At 35.5% G+C, this 21,114-nt stretch overlaps 2 protein-coding genes across 5 annotated transcripts in view; one reads left to right on the top strand and one right to left on the bottom strand.

The window, feature by feature from the left end:
* LOC107075802 (mucin-3A-like) overlaps positions 1–21,114 on the bottom strand; it is a 112,276-nt gene that overhangs the window by 66,182 nt on the left and 24,980 nt on the right. The gene's annotated exons all lie outside the window — the stretch shown is intronic.
* Positions 6,643–10,889, top strand: LOC107075803 (nuclear apoptosis-inducing factor 1-like). Its single transcript, XM_015338337.2, has 2 exons — positions 6,643–6,975; positions 8,134–10,889. Exons 1-2 carry the CDS (start codon positions 6,699–6,701, stop codon positions 8,706–8,708), a joined length of 852 nt encoding a protein of 283 aa, XP_015193823.1. The 5' UTR covers positions 6,643–6,698; the 3' UTR covers positions 8,709–10,889.

Here is a 21,114-nt window from a genome sequence, read left to right as displayed (position 1 = left end):
CATTTCCAGTGGCAACTTCATTTTGACTCTGAATTTGCAATCAAGTCTACATGCTCTTACAAACAATTGCTACATTTGTAGTTTCATCAACAGGTATTTAACCCAAAGACCTAAGCTCTCACCAACTACTCCTCCTCAGGACAGTCACACATTAAAAATAGGAAATTATTTTAAAGCACTTGGTAACTTTTTAATTATATTTTCATCCCATACAACATATATTTAATGATTCCCTCAGGCTTCAGTTAAGCTGTAATACTCTAGAACGGATTCATTGTCTTAAATGGTGAAAGTTTGTTATGCAAGTTTTTTTTTGTCAAAGTCAGTATGATATTATGTCCTATGATAAATGTCCAGTATGATGGACAGTATTATTCCATAAAATGCTTTTACAAAAAGAAAAAATAGGTGAAATGCATGGGTATTTTTGAATTAATGTTTGCTGAAAAATCCACCAGTTTTTAAATCAAGAATTAGAAGAATTCTTTCGTTTAGAGTATATGACGGAATAGCCCCATTTTTAATGTTGGTCTATTTTGTCATATAAATGAAAGGACATTTATAATAATTTCTTTGGTTTTCCCTTACCACTTGAAACACAAACAAGTGAACACAATTGTACAATACATTATAGTGCATGTAAAACTGAACTGGAGGCACTACTTTATCCAGTGATCTGTAGGACCACGTGGTCTATGGACCAAATTTTTTCCAGCCACAGCCGTATTGTTGAAGCTGTCCCAGCTGAATAGCCTCATCTTATAGCCTCTGTTATGTTTTTGGTAATCAGAAATCCTCAGTGTAAGGCATTATGGTAAGGTTATTGAAAAAGTATTATGTTTCCCCACAAAATGTTACAACAGTTTTTTCTATACTATATATCTGAACAGTCTCTAATAAACTATGGAAAATACACTTTTGTCTTTTGTCAGATAGTTGCTTAATAGTTTATTATTTCATTTTTCAAGATTTTTTAACATGAAATAATGAACTATTAAAACTGTTCCTAAAGAAGTGACAGTAGACAGTATGAAAATTATACATTAACACTTCAAAGTATTTTCAGCTTAATTAATTAATCATGCTATTCTGTCCCTTTCACAAAAAGCTGTGAATTTCCAGAATTCTGAGAATAGGTGATACCTGTAAATAAAAATATGAATCATAACTACACATCACAATTCAAATTAAAGTTAAATATGTGTTTTAATATGGAAAATTCAGTAACATAAATCTAGGTGCAGCAGATAGAATAAAATATTGGGCAAATAATTTAGAAGGAGTTAATGCCTACTTTGGCACCATTCCACTTCCACACCAACAGAAATAATTAATTTCCCTTGCATTGACCTTGCCCTGCATACTTAATTCAGATACTTTCTGAAGGATCATTAAACCCATACTGGCACTGAAATCTCTTGAGTGCTTGAGTGGCCCAGCAGAGTGACAGAGGTCATAATTACTATATATATATGGAAAAGCCCCTCTCTCCCCCTGGGTCGCTGTCAAGAAAGCTTCCTACAAGTAGCCTGAAAGCCAAGTATAAAAAAAAACTAAATAATCCTCTCATTACTCATATTAAAAGTAAACAAGGAAACTTTAATTTACATAAATTATTTTTACAGTAAGGTCCATATAATATTCTGTATTCTGCAAATTTACATATTTAATTCAGTTCTGTATTATCTTAGTGTGATATTGACTTCACATGGATCGACAGGGCATCACAGGCAGCTAGGGAGGGCTAGTTAGGGAAGAAAAGTATAAAAGCGTTATTAAAGGAGGAAATCACAGTGGAGCAAAAGAGAAAAAGGTGAATTAGATTTACTTATTACACGTGAGTGAAAACAGGGACAGATATAATCATCCTGTCAAGGCAATAAAGGTTTAAGACCAAAACCGAGGTCTCGGTTTCACGCCAGAATGTGCTCTTAAATATTTCTGTCATCACCTGCAGAAAACCTCATCACTTTTTCCATATGTTGTCTCAGCATTTATTCTTGCTAAGCAATGAACAGTTACTGTATTAACTACAATTCTCTTTGTAAAATGCCCTGAGCAGAAAAGAGGTGAGCTTTTCTGTCTTCCAAGTCAAGGTGACCTTCAGTAAGGCATTATCTGAAACGCGCTGCTAGACACATTGATTGAAGGACATAATGTTCCTTTAGAAAGGCTTTCTAGTTCTGTACTTTTATGCTACTATTGCTTGTTAATGCAATCTCAAAATGAAAACAGAACCATGTAATGATATGCAGCATTCATTAACAAAAATGTACCATTAATGAATCCTCTCTCAATAATTCCAATCAATAGTGAAAGCATTAAAATTAAAATACACTAAGTACATCTAAGAGTATAGTATTAACTGAAGGTTTATTATCAATAAATACATGCTGACATTTTACACATAATGGGAAAGCTTTATTCTCTTCTTAGACTTGCAGTTTAAATCTTTTTTTCTTAAACCCTCTACAACATCATTCTACAGACTCTAGAAAATAAGTGTAATACTGAGTTAAACTTTACCAAGAGAGTGGAAAATTGACTGTTAATTCACCTCTTCAACACTGACACACCTGTTGGGGCAAGGAGGTGAACAAAGTCTTCCTAGGTTAAATATCTTGGCATCAACTGCTAAAAAGATTAATTTGGTATGAAGAGAAACTGACCAGATGTGGAGAACATGGCAAATAATTAATCTTGTGTTCTCCTTCCCAGGTCTGGGGTTGTAAGTGGTGAGGTGAATTCTAAATTTGGCCTTCTGAATGCAAATGAAAGACATTTATTACAGGAAAATTAGGCATGTTGCAATTATTAATAGCCATTTTTTATCCAAGCTTTAAAATTCAAGTAGAGCAGAGAGTAAAGTTCTGGAAGACTTTCTTTTTTCTTTGCAGACCCAAACTATTGATCAGACTGCCAGAAATGCATTCCACCCCCACCCAGCCACAAATGAAAGCAGCTACATACCATCGAAGCTACTGTAATTATTTCAGAAAGCCTCTTTCTGTACAAATGCAATGTGTATATTTTTTTATGAACACATGGAGCAATCATGCAGTGACAGCAAACCTTTCACCTTTACCCATTTCTTTTGAAGACCTTCGTGATAAAAGGCCAGAAGGGAACACAGGGACAAGGTGGACCATCAACGAAATTGGTAGTCTTTGGTTCCACATGTGTTTTTATGCAGGTATAGTCAGTCAGTCATCTGCTGAGGTGATCTTATTTATTTATTTGATTTCTTATGTTTAAAGATACTACACACTGTTTACTCAACTGCTTAAACACGGGTAGGCAGGAAAGAAAACAATGATTATTTTCTTCTTTTTGAAAATAAAATGCTCTTAATATATGAAAGTGAGTCAGTCGTTGAGCCTGCCTGCTGCCAATGGCAATTTCTTAGATTCTTTTTTTTTTTTTTATTCGGCTCGAGACGTTTAATGAGCTGTTAGCACAGATGCCCCCAGCCCGTGGGTTCTGGGTTCGGTTAAGGACTGGACTGCCTCCTGTGTACAATTCGCATGTTGTTCTCACTGCTGCAGGTCCTCCATGTTTCTTCCCACAGTTCTAAGAAGAGATGCCAGGGTTATTTGGCATCTCTTATCTGTCCACCATGTGTGTGCCCTGTGATAGACTGGCACCCCCATCCTGGGTTAAGCCCATGTAGTGGCGGTTGTCAGCTGGCTTAGGCTCGAGGTCACTGCTGCCCTGTATTGGACTAAGCAGTTTCTGAAAATGTTCAATAAGCATTTATTGAAAGCGGATGGACTAAACATTAGATAAAATATTCCTTTCATATATGTACGCTATTATTTCTTACAGACATTGTTTCATCTTTTTAAATACATTTTTGTAATATTAAAAATAAACTGTCGCCCTCTGGAGATGTAGAATACACAGTAAAATATGTTATAATAATTCTTCATTCAAAAGCAGATGCCATGGCTCAGTTAATAATTCTCAAAATTTGATTTTTCCTACTGCTTTTGTAAAACAATATGTTTTAACCTAGCTCCGTGCTTTAATGAGATTGCACATTTATTCATGAAATGCATTTTTAAAAAGGAGTGTGTCACCTTAGATTAAAAGGGGGGATTTCATAAATTCAACACTCCTGACTGCCTAGTTAAAATCAACATAAGCCTTTCTAAATTTATCTTCAGTGCTTTACTGCTTTACTGCTTTTCTACTGTCTGGAAATTCTAAGAACAAATTACAAAACCACACCAAATTAAAAGGGAAAACCAGTGCAAAACAAAAATCAAATGTAAACTTCCCAGATTATAGTTCAGAATACTGTATATCTGGTCATCATATACTGTACAGTAAAGTTGCATGCTCAAATATCAGTCTTCCCTGTGCAGTATCCTAAACCAGCAAAGACCCTTTCCTTTTGAGTCAAAAAGACAGCCACAGATGTTTTTTGATGCCTTCCAAAGTAGAATCGATTAACCCACAAAAAGTCTGTATAAAAACACCACCTTCAGTCTCATACAAACAAATAGGCAATATTTATAAATGTAACATATAAATACATTCTTCATCTGTCTCTGTCCTCGATTGTCAATATACGTATAACTCCTTTACTGTATATATATATGACAGTTGTATATAAATATAATGTTTAATAAGGAATATATTAAACATTTGTTGCAAATTTAGACAATGCATTGCGCGGTATTATTATTGTTAGAGGTTCAGTAATATAACAAAATGTGATCTTGCAAACAACACTAATAGACATGTTTGCGAATGTTTATTTTTAGGAGGCATCTTTCCTGGCTCCAGAGACTGCAGTAAGAAGACTGATTTGGAGATTGGCAGCACAGGTTTATGTAGGTGTTTTGGAACATACAGTTATTATGCGATGACCTAATATGTACTGAACTGCAGTTTTGTGAAGTTTGTTTGATTTTTGTTATCACAGTGGATTTCCCCTTTAACGCCCTCTCTGTACTGAGAAAGCCAAATTTAAATAGCATTTTAATAATTACGGCCTAAGAAAGACCTGCAGCATGTAAATTCTGTTTTCCTGTCTGCCTTTTGAAAGCTTGCTTTCTTCAGCCTGCAGGGTCTGCAGTACGGCTCTCCCTTGTACTGGTAAGCCATGCATACAAAATAAGGGTGTCACATTCTGAATATGTAGATGTGGCTAAGTATTCTGTGAAAGTAAGAGCATATCCCATTCAAACAGGCCTGGAAAGGACTTGAACTTCAAATGCCCTAATGCTTCCGTTAATATTAATGACTAACCCCCTGGAGTGTGAACAAAACTAGAATGGCCAGGGTTAATAGGCAACGAACTTTTAGACAGCTTCAGTCCTGAATAGTCTCTCAACAGTTCCTGGGGTCTCATAAAATCCCTATCTATGTGTGAGGTCTCTATACACACCATGTTTGTCAACACTGAAGCCACAAATCACAGAAAAGAGAGGAAAAATGTCAATGAAACAGTCAATAACCTCTGTAAAACCTAAACAAAGCTGAAAAATAAAAAAACCCGTATCGACAATTTTTTAGATTGTTATTAGCTATTTTTTATTTTTCTTTGGTATACATGTCATCTTGGAAATTGTGTTCAACAAGAAGACTCTATATCAAGTTTAATGAATCTGTATTTATAACATCCAGTCAAAGTACAGCTTATTGTAATCATTTGATAATGATCATTTTACTGTAAATTGAACTGTATGATGTGGGATATATAGACATTAATTTTAAATAAAGTTTTTAAATACAGTATGTCAACTAAATGGTTGCATTGTATAAGCAAATTTTTTAGAAGAACTGTTTTTAGGGAGGCTAAAATAAGATGCACAATCAGGGATTTGTTTTATCTTGTATATTACAGAACAAAATGTTTTATATAACGCTACACATCTGAAGTGGTGTTTAAGGAGTGCAGTATAAATTAGAGTGGGTGATCCTGGTCAAAAGGTGCAAGTGATGTTTTGTTGCAAGACAAATTAAGTTGGCAAAAAAACGCAAAAGAAAGGCAGCCAGCAATGCCTCCCTTTACACAGAAAAATCTCTGGTAAGATAAAGGTGATTAAGAAAGTGAATACCATGTCTGTAGATATTCAGACAACAAAAGCTGTCAACAGGTTCATTGGTTATAAACACACGGCAAACCAAGAACAAAGACATAGTTCTTAATAGAAGAAAGCAAATCATTTCAGTAATTTAAAGAGGGAAGGTCAGCAGAATGCACCAGACTCAGGAAAAAAAGGATAAATCAAGTTAACTGAAAAATACTTTGTAATTTAAATAAAATCTACTTGAAAGCAAGTACACTGGCAGTTTGAAAGAACAGGCTTTTCTATTTTCACTGTAAATCAGTGATTTTCACCCACTTAACAAAACTGTTAAAATGGTCAAGTGATAAAGAAAATAGAAATAGAGAAAGTATTTACTAGTTATATGCTAAGATTAAAGATTGTACAGAACTTAGAAAACCTAAAACCAAATTTGAATGGTTTATATAAAATTCTTCAGTGGATTTCCTGTACTTAAGTGTAGATTTTCTGCAGATTTTCTCTCTCCTCAGGCCAAGGAAAAGGAAAACACTTAAGTGCTTGTGATGTAATTGGTATTTACAGCCAATAGCTGCATACTATACAGGCCATGTCCTCAGTCTGTCACCGTGGCAACAGGATTTCCTTCAGAGCTCAACCTCAGGTTCTCTTAAAAGTAAAATGGCTGAAAGAAAAAGGAATCCAAACTGGACAGAGGAGGAGAAAGCAATCCTGTTGAAGGAATACTCAAGACGAAAAGAGATCCTAACAAGCAAGTTTAACCCTGCAGTGACGTCAGTCATTAAGCAAAAGCACTGGAAAGAAATAACAGATTGTGTTAACTCTCAAAATCCCACAGTGAAGAGAACCATTCAAGAAGTTAAAAAGAAATATGAAAATCTATCAACTGCAGCAAAAAAAGAATACAGAGAATTAAGAAAGGCAGCTACAAAAAGAGGTAAGTGATATCTTTGAACAAGTACTAAATGTTTACTTAAAACATGAGTGCAAGTTACTCTTTTTTCAGCTCAACTTGTAATTACTGAGAAATATTACAGAAAAAATTACAGTTCCATATTTTGCAAAAGTAAACTGTAACCAGTTTAGGTAAGGAATGTAGCACTATGCGGTGTACCAAATACTACTTTCAATGAGATACAGATGGCAAGGATATTGACCTGTAGTTCTTTGGTGTGTTGGGAAAGGTGTGGCAAGTTTTCTAATTGGAACAAAAATCTTCAGAAATCAACTTTTTAATTATGGTAGGTGGACATTTCTGGGATGTTCCAGATCAATTTATGAATCTTGGCATTTCACGTCTTGAAGGAAGGTTTGATTATTACAGCAGTTCATTTTTTGTAACAAACACAGTGACTTCAAAGGACATTGAAGCAAAATAATATTATAGAGCACAGTGGATGGTGATCTCATTGAAACAAAGAGGTACCAGTTAATTAAAAGCACAATGAAAAAAAATATAAATTAATCATAGCAGTTTCCTGGTAAAAATATGAAATAAACTTTAAAAGAACTGTGTGAATTTACCATTTTATGCAGTATACTTTCATAAGGGAGAACACATTCCAACACACCTAACAACAAAGCAACAGTTTGTTTTAAGAAGGAGGTAGGTGTGAAAGTACTGTACATGCCTGGAAGCAAGGATGATGGCACAGGAGGCTCATTAAGGTACTGTACACAAAATAAAGGGTTTCAGTAAATCAATAGCAAACTAAGAGCTGTATTTTTAAGGCAGCAGCACAAATATAAGTATAGTAGACTCAAATGAACAAAAGTAACACAAACATGAACATCTGTAAGTAAAGAGCTAGATTGACTTTTACCAAGAATTGGTGAATATTGGTAATATTCAGACAATAAAGACTAGTCTAAAAATTGTTTGACAGCAATGTATTCAAGCTTTCTTCCGATGTTTGGTAGTAATTCAAAAACAACTTCTGAACATGTTTTAAAACACCAGACAGGGACTGAGGATATTACCCTATTCTAATTTAATGCATTCTCTGTATCTATTCATCATAAGTACATTTGGTATAAGGATCTCAGCTGTTGCAAAAAAGAAAAAGAGTAATCTGTCAATATACTATATTTATAGCTCCACAGGAACCCTCCCAGCTGTCTGGCCCATCACCCTTACAGACCGTTTCAGTATCTAGCTCTCCAGCACTCCCTCCAAGGATCGTGGCTGTATCCTCCTTTGTCCTACCAACTAGTAGACCACAAGCACCTCTTCCACGGCCTCCTCTGTTGGTTCCTCGCCCTCGACAGGTCACTCCAGTCCTACAACCTCCTCGAGCGGTTGTCAGTTCTTCAGCGGATGTGTCGTCCACTCCCAGAGGAATGAAGGAGTTAGGAAACTTTGGCGAGGAGCTTGATCGGATTCATTCGGCCATCACTAACTGTGGGGACAGGATAGTGGCTGCCATTGACCCTATTGCTTCATCTCTCCATGAACTCACCCACCACCTTGGCTCCCTAGTGGATCTGCTGGGAAGACAGCCCTCACCTCCATGCCATCACACGGCCATTCAAACCTCTGAGGACAACCAGGAGGAGTCAAATATAGACAACACAGCTCTACTAATAGTGCCTAAAGTCGAGAAGACATCCCCTTCCTATCCATCAACATCTTCAACTCAGATGATCCAAAACACTGACGATTATAGATAGTACTACCGCCAAGCACCCTGATTACAAAAAACTCTTACCATGCCGTGCGTTTAAACCTGTGTCGTACTGATAATTAAGAGAGGTGATGATTCTCACCAGGATCTCAGCTATGTTAGCTGACTAACATTTGTCTTAAGATTTGAACTTCTATTGCAGCTTATTATTCCTCAATCGCTAAGCATGCTAAAGAGATGGCAAACCCACCAAACACCTGTTACTATTTAGATAGGACATGGCATAAATGATACAATCCCACAATAGCCTGACATTTCACATATTGTATACAACTCCACCCCAGTGATGTATACACATTTAGTTTTGAATATCAAAACAATATTGTTAAAATAGGAAGCCTTCATTAAAATATTTTAACATTTAAAATGTTATAGTCCTTAGTGGACAGGCTAGAGATTTCCAGTAATTGTCTGTTCAGATTTGAGGTGGACCAATATGAGAGTGTCTATAAAAGCCAAAAGGCTATAATTTCATATTCCATTAGGAAAAAGTACCTTCAAAAGAAATTCATAGCAAGCATAGGTAGAAAAGATTTCTATGCTTCTGCTCATTTAACAGGACTCACTGGCAATGAGCCTGTTAGAGAAGGTGATGTCTCTCCCTAGGAACCTTGTATTGCTGAATTCTCCTTGGAGACCTGGCTTTTTGAGTTGGTGAAATTCACCGTCTGGGTATTGGCACTGTGCGATTCTGAAGCCAGAGCTGTCCAGGAGCTGGGGACCGAATCCCAGCAGGGCTGTAGGGGCACACAGCTCTCAATAGTGGTTTTTAAGGTTGATATACAGTACTTAATTCAAGGATGTAACAGTAAGCTTCAGGATTATATAAGAATCACAAACAACACAATAAGTACCTGTAATTTATTAAAACTAATATCATCTGGCACCATTATGAATCCTGTGTTATCCAATACATTCTATTAATACCATAAATTTCACCCTTTATTTTTTTAATGAATTTTTTGATGGCTTTATAATGATTTTTTTACTTATGTAATTGTAACTTCCATGAATACTTTGGACTTACTCTGAACTACAATTTCTTTAACAAGCTGTATTTAACTAGAAATTTCTAATTGTTAAACTGTAATTGTATTTCAGACTCTATCTGAGAGCAGCTTTTAGTGCTTTGGATACCCAGTTCACATCAGGTCACATTTATCTTGAGCCAACCAACACTATAAATGACACTATATCAACATTTAAATGTTAAAAACTTTATTACAAATGAGTAAACACCCCATATTGTGTTTGTTATGGATGCCAGTGTCCTACTGTATCAACACTGCTGTCTGTGCAAAATGAGTTTACCCTCCCCTTAACTTGACAGCCCATATACTGTATAGCAGCCCAGATAGACTGTAGCAGCAGTCATCCAGTATTCATCAAGATAAAGTCACTGTATGTCTGTCTTAACATTCCCCACATGGACTCTGACTTTGCCTCTTTAGCACAGACCTCTGCCTACTTTTTATGACTAGGGGAGAGGCAGGCATCCTTGTTCATCTGACCATGTTTCTTTCTGATCCACACATCCCAGCAACATCAAGGCAAAGGTGTCTTTAGAGGCTTGTCAGATTATAAGGCTAATAACAAATGTACATTATTGAATATGCACTGTATATAAAATATTCCATGCTGCTTTATGGCATGAGTTCACCTGACTGAAATTAATACAATTTATTAACACAAAGAATTAGTGATGTGTTATAAACAGCTAGTATATTTACCGTACTTATTGAGCTTATACAGTAACCCTCTCCTGTTAAAGGAAACGGATTATTAATATTTATAGTACTCAAAGGACAGCTTTACTGCTGAAAGTAGAAAGTAGATAAAACCTATTGAGGAACTAAGAAATATATTTGAGGAGGAACAAATACTGTATATTACTAAATATGTGGAGTAATGTATTTTATTATGTAGCATACACAAGTTTAAAAGAAGTAATACTAAATGAAGAAAGATTACATGGAGTTTAAAACACAAGTTTATTTTCATGATTCATGTCAATGGAAGTAATGGATAGTAACACAACTACATGAGTAGTTCTGTTCTTTCATGTTAAATATAAAATATTCTGTACATTTAAATTAAACTTAATCAAAATTTACAAAAAGAGCTGGTTGCATATTTGTACTGTAACTTATGACATTATATGAATGGTTTTTGCCACATTTTAGATGAGTTTCTTTTTCATTTTTCACATTAAAGGGATAATAAAAAAATCTTATTAAACAGTGTCATGCACCTATGGCTTTAATGACTTCCCATTTTCCCTCAACCCCGAAAAACAGCATGTCAACTCTTTCAGATAGGCAAAGAAAATGCTGAATACAGCATGCAGGAACCATGCCATGAAAAGGGAAATTTGGCCCTCACATTGCTGTTGAGATTCTGGTCAACACGTATTCACTGCTTGCATTTTTAAAAAGCAGGACACCCTCCTGAGAGCTGCCATCTTTGAGAGCTGCCTATGCTTTCACAGAAGGTGCTGTAATTTCGACCAGTTGATGAATTTAAAACTGACAAACTTTTGGCCCCCTTGAATTTGGTTAACTCAGAATGTGCTTTTCCATGTCTTAATGAGGCTACAGGGTCTTATTCAAGGAAAAAAAACTAACTCTTGGCAGGCCAGTAGTTGAAAGGAGAGAGTCACAACAAAGAGGTAAAGACTGCCTACACTTCAGAAGTAACTGGTAAGTCTAAACACTTAGCTAAACCATTTATAGACTATTAAATTATTTGCTTATAACCAGTGAAAACATGCAAGTCACACTTAACCAAAGTCAGCAAAGACTACCTTTGAGGTTTTTGCTTTCAAAATATGGGTCTTAACGCAGCATATCAAATAGTCCTCTCCTTTATACTGTACTTTAAGAACAATTTTAAAAATGTCTGAAACATTGAATTCCTTTAAATTTACCACAAGTCCAATTCATACCGTCACCTATTCTGTCTGTTTTCCAGTTTAAAAACAGTATTACCCACTACATAAAAAAGGACTGAGATGCTTTTCACTAAACGCCACAGCCACTGAGTGATTTGCCTCATTACTCTTTCAAGCAGCAGGAGAGTCAATTTAATGAACATAAAAAATTCATCCTGAACACTGAGGGTAACAAATGCTTTTGACTAGTGAAAACTCAACAAAAAAGAGGGCTGGCAGCTGTTTAAAAAAAACTGTACAGCCTTACCTGTACAGGATATTGCTGTGTTGAATCCAATCAAGTTGATACATATAGTACACATACAACATAGTTCAGCTGGTGACATTAGTCACACTCAAACAAAACCATTTTCTTATGCAGAAGCTTAATGTCTTAATCTAATGTAAAACTATCTTCCCGTCTCACAGATGTCTTAACTGAAACACAAAGACACCATGAAGACTTGATTTGTTTTTAAGTTAGCTGTAAAGTGCAGGTATTGCATAAAACACCACTGCTTTGAACTTAATAAAAGCTTCCAGGTCTCTGATAGTAAATGTTTTGAAAAGACATTTTATTTAATTTTCATATAGAGTAGCACCAAAGAGATTGCTGAGTAAAACTGCAAGATAATATTTAGGTACATTTTGTGATTATCGTGTTTGTGTTACTGATGACATTTCAATTTAAAGGGGCATGTGGTGAAGAGAGTCCAAACAACCAAATGGTGTCCTTTTTCTGTGTATTCAAATCCTCTACTTCGAGTGAAAAACCTACAGGAGATAAATTGGGGATTTAGCAAGAACATTTTAGCATCTGGTTCCTCCTGGGTGCTGACAGGCTTTTCTTTCCCTGGGTGTCATCTGTTTTCATACAGCAGCAAGTTCTGAGCTTTTATTTGAACTACACATAAAATAACACAGATGTCTGTTCCACCAATTCAACTTTAAAGCCAAACAAGTATAAAATGAACACATCTATGGAGGAACCCTAACATCCCTTATTTTCAGTGAAAATTAAAGTGATTTTCCATCATTGTAGTGACTACTGGACTGTGGCAGATCATGAAATAAAAAGTGTTATTCTTATATTTAAAACAACACAACCAAAAATAAAATATCTAAAGTTTTATATTATAAACCTAGAGAAACCTGACAGGCAAGACTAGTAATTCCTGAGTTGCTCTTGATACATGGAGAGATATATTGGTTTCACAGATGCCTTTTTGCAGACTTATGAAAAATACCATGCTTTCAAGCAGCATGGCCATATGGTTTTAAGAGGGAAAAAAATGGTTTTCATTCAGACCCACTTCTTCCCTCTAATGTTCTAATTGTTTAGTACTTATTCAACTGATAGTACATAAACACTCCTTTGACTGCCAGATACATTTTGAGTCTTTAGGCAATAGGTATTGCCTGCCCCAGTGTTTGGACAGGACAGCCATAAGGCTGTAAAATATTGTAAGGGGGACCATTTGTTATTGAATGCCTCACTTGTATTTCCAGGTACTGTATATTTTTTTCAGATTTACACATTAGTGAGTGCTATCATATTGATACAACATTTATACAGAAGTGAGTTCTTCTCTCTCTCACACACACTTTAAAACAACACTTCAGGCTTCATCTGTTAAATTCCTAAATACAAAACACTTTATTCTCTGACTCAACAAGATGAAAACTTTTACACATATCTGTAAACATTAAATTTTTTTCCTTCACTATCTCTGAACACTGATATCTCGACTTTTGAGGTCAGAATGGCTCATGTGAGGGCCCTGCTTAAAAAAACGTCAGATGCAATTGTCCAATGCCTGAAATACATTCCTTCATGGCTCATTCCTAAATATGTCGTTCAATAAGTCATGCAGACCTTCTTCCCTGTAATTAATGTGATTTTATCCTGTAACCAAGGTCTGACTGTCGAAGATTTTCAAGATAATGCAAGATGTTTAAGGGCACATCCTGCCAGGCATAAATAGTGTTTAGGTAGCAGTATAGATTAAATACTACAGTAGCTGTAATAACTGAAAAATACAATGAAAACAGCCTATTTTAAGCATATGGTTTCACCACCTTTCTTGATGTCAGTGCTGGTATATGGAAGGAAAGCAAAAAGTACCTGCCTCTCATTATGAGTGGGAGTCAAGAACCCAAGTCCTCGGTCACTGATGCATAACTGAGTGAAATGGATAAGAAATGCAACTGAGTAATCGTCACTGTGTGATGAAAGTCAAAGACATTAAGGACTAATGTCGAGTAAGGACTGGCGTTTCCACCTTCTTAACTTTCGAAGTTTGAAGCATTATTTTCAAATTAATTTCAGATTCAACTGTATACAACCTAATGTTTAAACAAAGACATAAGAACAAAGAAATGTTTGCAAGGGGGGAAAATCAACTGTAAATGTAATCATTTTATGTTATTTTGAATTGCAGCTTTAAGAAAAACAGAGCTGAGTAAACAATTAGGATAATAATAATCATAATACAGTATGCCATCATGAATCCATAATGATCATAATATTGCATAATACAGTCTAAAATAAAGATTTATAACTTCATCAACACAGGCTATAATGTAATAAGACAGATTGAGAGAAGCAAAATAAGACAGGATAGATATGGAATCAGTAGAGAATGGATGACAATATTTTAAAAATATTATGCTGTAGGACAGATTTTTCTCAATAACAGAAAGTAATGTCCCAAATGTTTTAATAAATCATTTTAGAAAAATATAATGGGTAAACGAGAACAGGACTTTATTGAATAAAGGATAAAGATTTATTTGACAAAAATGGCCTTTATAGCTGAGTAACAAACCTTTCTTAAATCATGTATGGAGATTGCAACAAAAACATTTCCATTATACTGCAATCAAAAAGGTTGTGTGGTCAAACAAGACCAAACTGAAACTTTTTGTTTTTAATGCTAATAGTTATGGGAAGACCCAGCCCAGCACATCTGCTGGACAATGCAATCCCTTCAGCCAAGCATGGTGTTGGCAGCTTTATGCTAAGGAATGCTTCTCCTCAGCAGGTACTGGGAAGCTAGTAAGTATAAAAGGAAAATGGACAGAGCGAAGCCCAAGACAACCTGTTTGCGTCTGTTAAAGACTTAACAATGGAGCAAAAATTACCCTTTCAGTGGGACAACAATCCAAAGTACTAGGCCAAAGCTACAACAGAGCAGCTTAATAATAAGAAAGCAAATGTTCTTGAGTGTCCCAAAGTCCTGACTTGAACTTCAACTGTCCATAAACTGCCTCCAAATGATGTGAGAAAGCTTATATAAATCTGCCAAGAACAATGGATGAAAATTGCACCAAGCTAGCATGTAACATTAGTAGAGACTTACATAAAAAGACATCTGTCTGCATTTGCTGCCAAAGGTGCATTCACCAAATATTGAATTCATGGGTCTGAATACTGTACTTATGCAATCAACATTTTTTTCTCTTTTGTTTTTGCTGGCATTTACTGTACCTTCTCTTATGCTTCAGTTTAAGCATTCAGGTTCTGAATAAAATAAGTGAAAAAATGGTAGGCATCATGTTGCATTTTCTCAATATGAGACACCATAGGAGTCTTTTGCAAATCAGACTTGCAAAAGAAGTGCATTAAAAACTGAAAACAACATTTACTTTTTTTATACAAAGGGTTTTGAAAGTCTGGAACAATTTTCCCATCCATGGGATACCGATATCCTGGCTGAGATCCTTTGCCACTTACAACCCAAACAAGCTAAATAGGCGGAACCTTTCATCTATCATACATTCTTCTACTACAATACACAGACATTTTCAGATCATTAATGCTTAGCTCCTCAGCATTTTTCTCTGGATAAAGTCTTGATGTCAGAAAAAAAACACAGATGAGCACTAAGCCTCAAAAACCCCACAAAACATTAGAGCATTAGAAGAGCATACAGTGAAAGGGGACTGGTTGGTATCTGGCTGGCAAACGCATTGGTTCTGCTTGCAGAGGGCACACTAAAGCTGAAGATTAAAATGTATGAACACTAAGACACCTGTCTTCAGGGCTGAGAATGCAAATAACAGTGCCACTCATCAGGTTTCACAAAATCTAGTTTGGACACAGCAAAAGAGGCCCAGAAGTTGCAGGGCCTGAGAAAGCATTGAGTGTGCTTCATGCCTATTTTTTCCAGAGATAAAGGTGTATAGAGAAATAGGTTTGTTATTGAGGTCTCGGAAAGCATTTTGATGGTACTTTTCTACGACAAAAAAACAGGGAACATCCTTATACCAATTATTATATGTCTCTGAGTAAGTGGTGTGAGGAAGATAGAGTTAAGCCTAGAAATCATCTTCTGCTAGATTTAAGAAAGTAATCTAGGGCAGATGAAAGTACAGAGCAGACTGAACTTTCTTTGACACTCTACCGCACACAACAGGTATTACATTAGACTTGATATACAGCCCTATTAAGAGCAGAACACACAGTCGCAAAGAAAAGTGCAGCTAAATGGACATTTCTTAAAAATCAGCTGTTTGGATCTCTTTAACAAACATTTGTCAGGAAAAAGACAAAGAACAACTGAGAAAAATTATGCTGACTAGCCCAGCAAAATAAGACTCTATTTAATAGCCCTTATCCCTGAATGCTTGTGCCGCGGATGACAGAATATTGTGTCTTACTTGGTGCATCTTCATTAAAAAGAAGTCTCGGAGCTCCATTAATAACTGAACACCTATCACAGAAACACACCACTGTCAGGTGATTTATGCATTCAATAAGGTGCACAGAGTGCATTTTTTCTCAATTGTCCTCCTTTATTTCGTACTATATGAGGAGCAAGTCTGAATGAAGTAAAATAAGAGTCCTTTCACAAGGTAAGAAACCAGACAGGTTAACTTTTCATACTTAAATCCCTGCCTAAATTAAACATCAACATTTAACAAAAATTAAAAATGGTTATTTACAAACCGATAAGAACATGTGCACAAAGAACATTGAAGATTTCTGTCTGGCCAAGAAACACAAAATTAAAAAAAATGCTATTTTTTCATATCATCTGATGCATTATACGAAATGCTAATTCTGCTTTTATAGACAAAAGCAAGGATTTGTCCCTGTGTTCCCAGGGTAGGTGGCATTATGTTTACAGAAGCCAATCTATCATACTGCAAACAACACTGCAGTACTAGGTTAACTGCTATTATGTAGGCTTAGGGGGAAATAACAAAGAAGCAAAAATAGATTAAAAAAGCAATAAACTTTTAACCTGAAAATATAGTTGCATGTGGCTGGGTCAATAAAAGGCAAGCTGCTGTGGTCATTTCAGATTTCAACCCATCTTTTATGATATGCTTTTCATTCTAAGGTTACATTAATATACCGTAGGTACTAGAGGATGGCATGCAAACAAAGTGATATTTGACAAGATATTCAGAAGGTCTTGCATCCATTAAGGAAATAAAAATAAGTGACAGGAGCTGAAAAAAAATGTGTTCATATACAATACCTACAGTACATTTCAAAAGACAAATTTCAGTGTAGTAGAATGCTTTAAGTTTTCATTTTTCACTGGGCTCACAGTACTGATTGCACGTGTGCAGCGTGCCCATTCAAATTAATCACTGTATTCCAATTTTATACATTGTACGACAGGTTTTTTTTGTAAAAGCTATTATCAAGGAACCATAGGTACAGGAACATGAGAATCTTTAAATAATATATTGTCACGTCTTAATAGAAAAGGCATAAAAGTAGTTTTGAAACTACTGTAATGTTAGAATGTTTATAGCCCTATTTACTTTCAAGAGAAATAATTCAGGTCTGAGAATAGCCTTCAAGTTTTTAAAATGCACCATGTTCTACAGCACTGTGTACCGAGGACTTTTTCCAAGTCAAAGCTCTGGAGAGAGACATTGCATGCATTCATTTCCAACAAGTATTTTCTGTATAAAAAAAACATTCTCCTTCGAATACAATGCCTTACTGACAGCTGTGTATATTTATAGATTCTTAGAAAGAAGGAGAAGCCATATTCCTATTAAAAAGCAACAATGCAGAATGGATATAAGAGCCAACAAAAAGGCATGCACTTCTCAGCAAAATGTCTCCACATTTGTTTTATTTCCACCTGGCTTGCATTGTCAAATATTCTATAATTAAAAGTCATATGGGCTAGCTATTGTAGTGTATACTCTATGTGATACCAACAAATAGAATAGAATGCCAACAAATTCATTTTTAAAGCTAATTTGATCTTTGATATACATTATCATTTGTGTATGTGTCCACATTTTATACTGTATATGCACACCAGGAATAATTTATGTAGTAGTTCTCATAAAATATATATTTAAAATATGGATGTAATTTAGATTCTGATTAATTACTTTGCTAACAACAAAACATTTAAGGAAACTGAAGTACGTTGAGATATATCAGGTTATATAAACAAGGTCATTGCCAACCATCCAATACCTGTGGTTTTTAGAACCAATTTAATTTCCTGCCAATATCTGAAACCTGCAGTCTTGTATAGAATTTCAGAACTGATAGTCCACGTTTGAATCTGAATTTTGTTTTAAAACACAGCAACCTCAGAGCCATTCCATTATTTTTTAAAAATAACTCATCCATCAGGTCTGAGAGAGACTGTGAATATGCTGACTCTTACAGCAAAACCATGCACCTTGGGAGATTCCAAGACAAATATCATAATTGGTGTGAAGCCTCTTAAACAGCACTGTAACACACTACAATAAAAATGCCAAAAAGAAATTCATCCATAAATATCACAGCTCAGGTGGTGAGTAAATGAATCTTAACAGGAGCCTGACTTAAGCCAGCTTTCCTAACAGAAACTAGGCTGAAAATCCATTATGAAGGGGACACAACAGATGCTTTCTATTATAGCCTAAGATCCACAGGGAAACAACTGGCCGATTATTTGCTATACAGTTCACTCTTAAAAGAAGTCTTGAAAAATACTTATTGAACACAACAAAAAAAATGCAGTGGTGGTCAAGCCACAGAATCGCATGGTGCAGATAAAATTGAACAAAAATACAGTCTTTTCGCCCTCTGATGAGGATGGACCATCATTTTTCAGGTGAATGTTCAAGGTTTTCAAATAAAAAGGCTTTCACATTATTCTCTATCCCCATAATAGTATTTGAGGAAACAGTCCTGCATTCTACCCTCAAATTACAGTGAGCTGAAATTGATTTTCAGAAAATAACAGCAATTTTCTTCTAGTTTATAACATAACATTTTTCCCAAATTACTTAATCACGGTATAATACATTAAAACAGACTTTTAGTTCTACACACATACTTCTACAATACTGTCACTGCACCATGAACTCATAATGTGACAAAAGCCTAGAACACCTACATTAGCAATGTACTGAAAGACAGATACAGAATGCACACAAACCCAACCACGTGAAAAAGGGTTGAATCAGTAAACTGATTGATTAAAAACACATTCACTCAATAGGATTTTAGTAGAATCCTTTACATTTACAAATCAGCATTTTTTACAAAAAAGCATTTTTGTTGTCAGAATTTTGTTCCATGAAAAAACAAAAACTTATTTGGTATAACGTATTGGGAGTGAATAAGAGCATAAGAACCTGCTTTAAATCAAATTATCCTTGAAGCAATTGTGCAACAGAAACAAATATAAAACCCAAGGATAAATATAGAAAACCGTCACTTTGCATCAAGTGGCTTTTGGGACACGACAGATGACTCAGGATGAGTCTCCAGACCGTTATTTATTTAAAGGTGTGTTAAGGGAATGGAAGGCAGCACCTGAACGGTTTAATAGGGGATCTCTGGAGAGCTCACCTGATCCATTCCTCTCCATTTGGGGTTTTGCTTGATAAAGACTCTAGCAGTGAAAATGCAGAGAAGAGTCGTTTTTCCCCATCCTTGTCATTTTGCGAACATCTACTTCCATTTGTCAGCAAACTCTACTTATTCATATGTTTCCATGTGATGTCCCTGATGTTTGTTCACTGCCAGAAATGGGTAGCAACTTTATTGGTGCTTGTGCTGCAACAAAGCAGGCAGCCCTTCATAATAATGTATCTACTTAAACCATTTTGTACTGTAAGTAACACTATGCACTTAATGTATACAAACATGATATTAATATAAATATACATTCTAGAATCAAGGTGGGATCACTAGGATAACTGAAATGGTACCTTTCAGGAGCTTACTAAACTCTTACAGTCTTTGGAAATGTTCTCTCAATTGAGAAAGAACAGTACTGCATTTTAAATTGCTAGATCATCACTGGTAAAGGAATTACGCACACCACACATAAGCTCAACGTGTTAATCAAGTCCGGATACGCAAGGATTTAATGAACCATACCCTGATTTAAACAGGATGGGACAGATGATAACATCGCTATGTACTGGTGATTTGCAATCAGTATGAGCCCTCCAGATATACAGACAATCCAATGATATCAATAATAACATCTCCCCGTCAACTGCAACAGCTAAATAGAGCACTAATGGTATTTCTCAGTGAATATTTTCCCAGGAGACGTAAATCTTCTAAAACAGATTGCATAGGCAAAAGACATTTATATTGCCTGTTAAAAGACATTTATTTGACAATCGAGAGGAAAGAAACACTGAGAAATGTTGCATTTTACCTTTAAAAAAACTTGTGTGAGGATGTTGGGAGTTTTACCTTTTAAACAGTTATACTGAGTTATACAGTAGAGTAGACACAGCTACCCAACACACAAATTCCATGTTTTTCTACCAACAGCACATCTCTGACTTGACTACAGATTTAATGAGAGGAAGGTTGAAAGTAAAAATATATATATATATCATTTTAGAACAAGCAGTGGAGCACAGCCTGTCTTACAGAAAGATTTCTTGATCTTCAACTTACTGGTGTGAAACACGGTATCTAGTCCAATTTAAGTCTTGCCCATTGGGACTGAGGAAAATGAATTGAAACAGATGCAGGTGCCATTGCAGTGGTGTTGGAAAGGATTCGGTTTACATAGACCATCTACTACAGAGCTGCTTCGGTAACAGAGAGAATTGTGTGGCACCCCCTGCCATTCACCAACCACTGTGAGCCTAATGATTTTAAAATTATTACAATTCTTATCTCTGTTGAAAATATTTGAAACCCTTTATAACATATAGCTAGAACTATGACTAAATTGCAAGCAACAAAAGGTTTTAACTACAAAATAGGTTACTGTGATTATCAACTGTGAACTTAATGTTCATTTTGTTCCTTTAGGTTCTTTTTTGCAAACTAAGTCCTTCAGTTGTTAGATGACTTACATATTGATTACAGATTGTGATGGTAATGTCTATTTTTCATTAAACCTCAAAAGGATTACAATTTTAAGATGCTCAAGGATCTCTAAGTACTGAAAATATTTCTCAAAAGACTAGGAAACTACTGTACAGACAAAAAAATATAAATACTTCAAGG

Source organism: Lepisosteus oculatus, chromosome 21 (genome assembly GCF_040954835.1).
Source record: "Lepisosteus oculatus isolate fLepOcu1 chromosome 21, fLepOcu1.hap2, whole genome shotgun sequence".
NCBI classification, from domain to species: Eukaryota; Metazoa; Chordata; class Actinopteri; order Semionotiformes; family Lepisosteidae; genus Lepisosteus; species Lepisosteus oculatus.
Note: the sequence above shows the minus strand (reverse complement) of the source record. Positions and strands in the feature narration are given on the sequence as shown.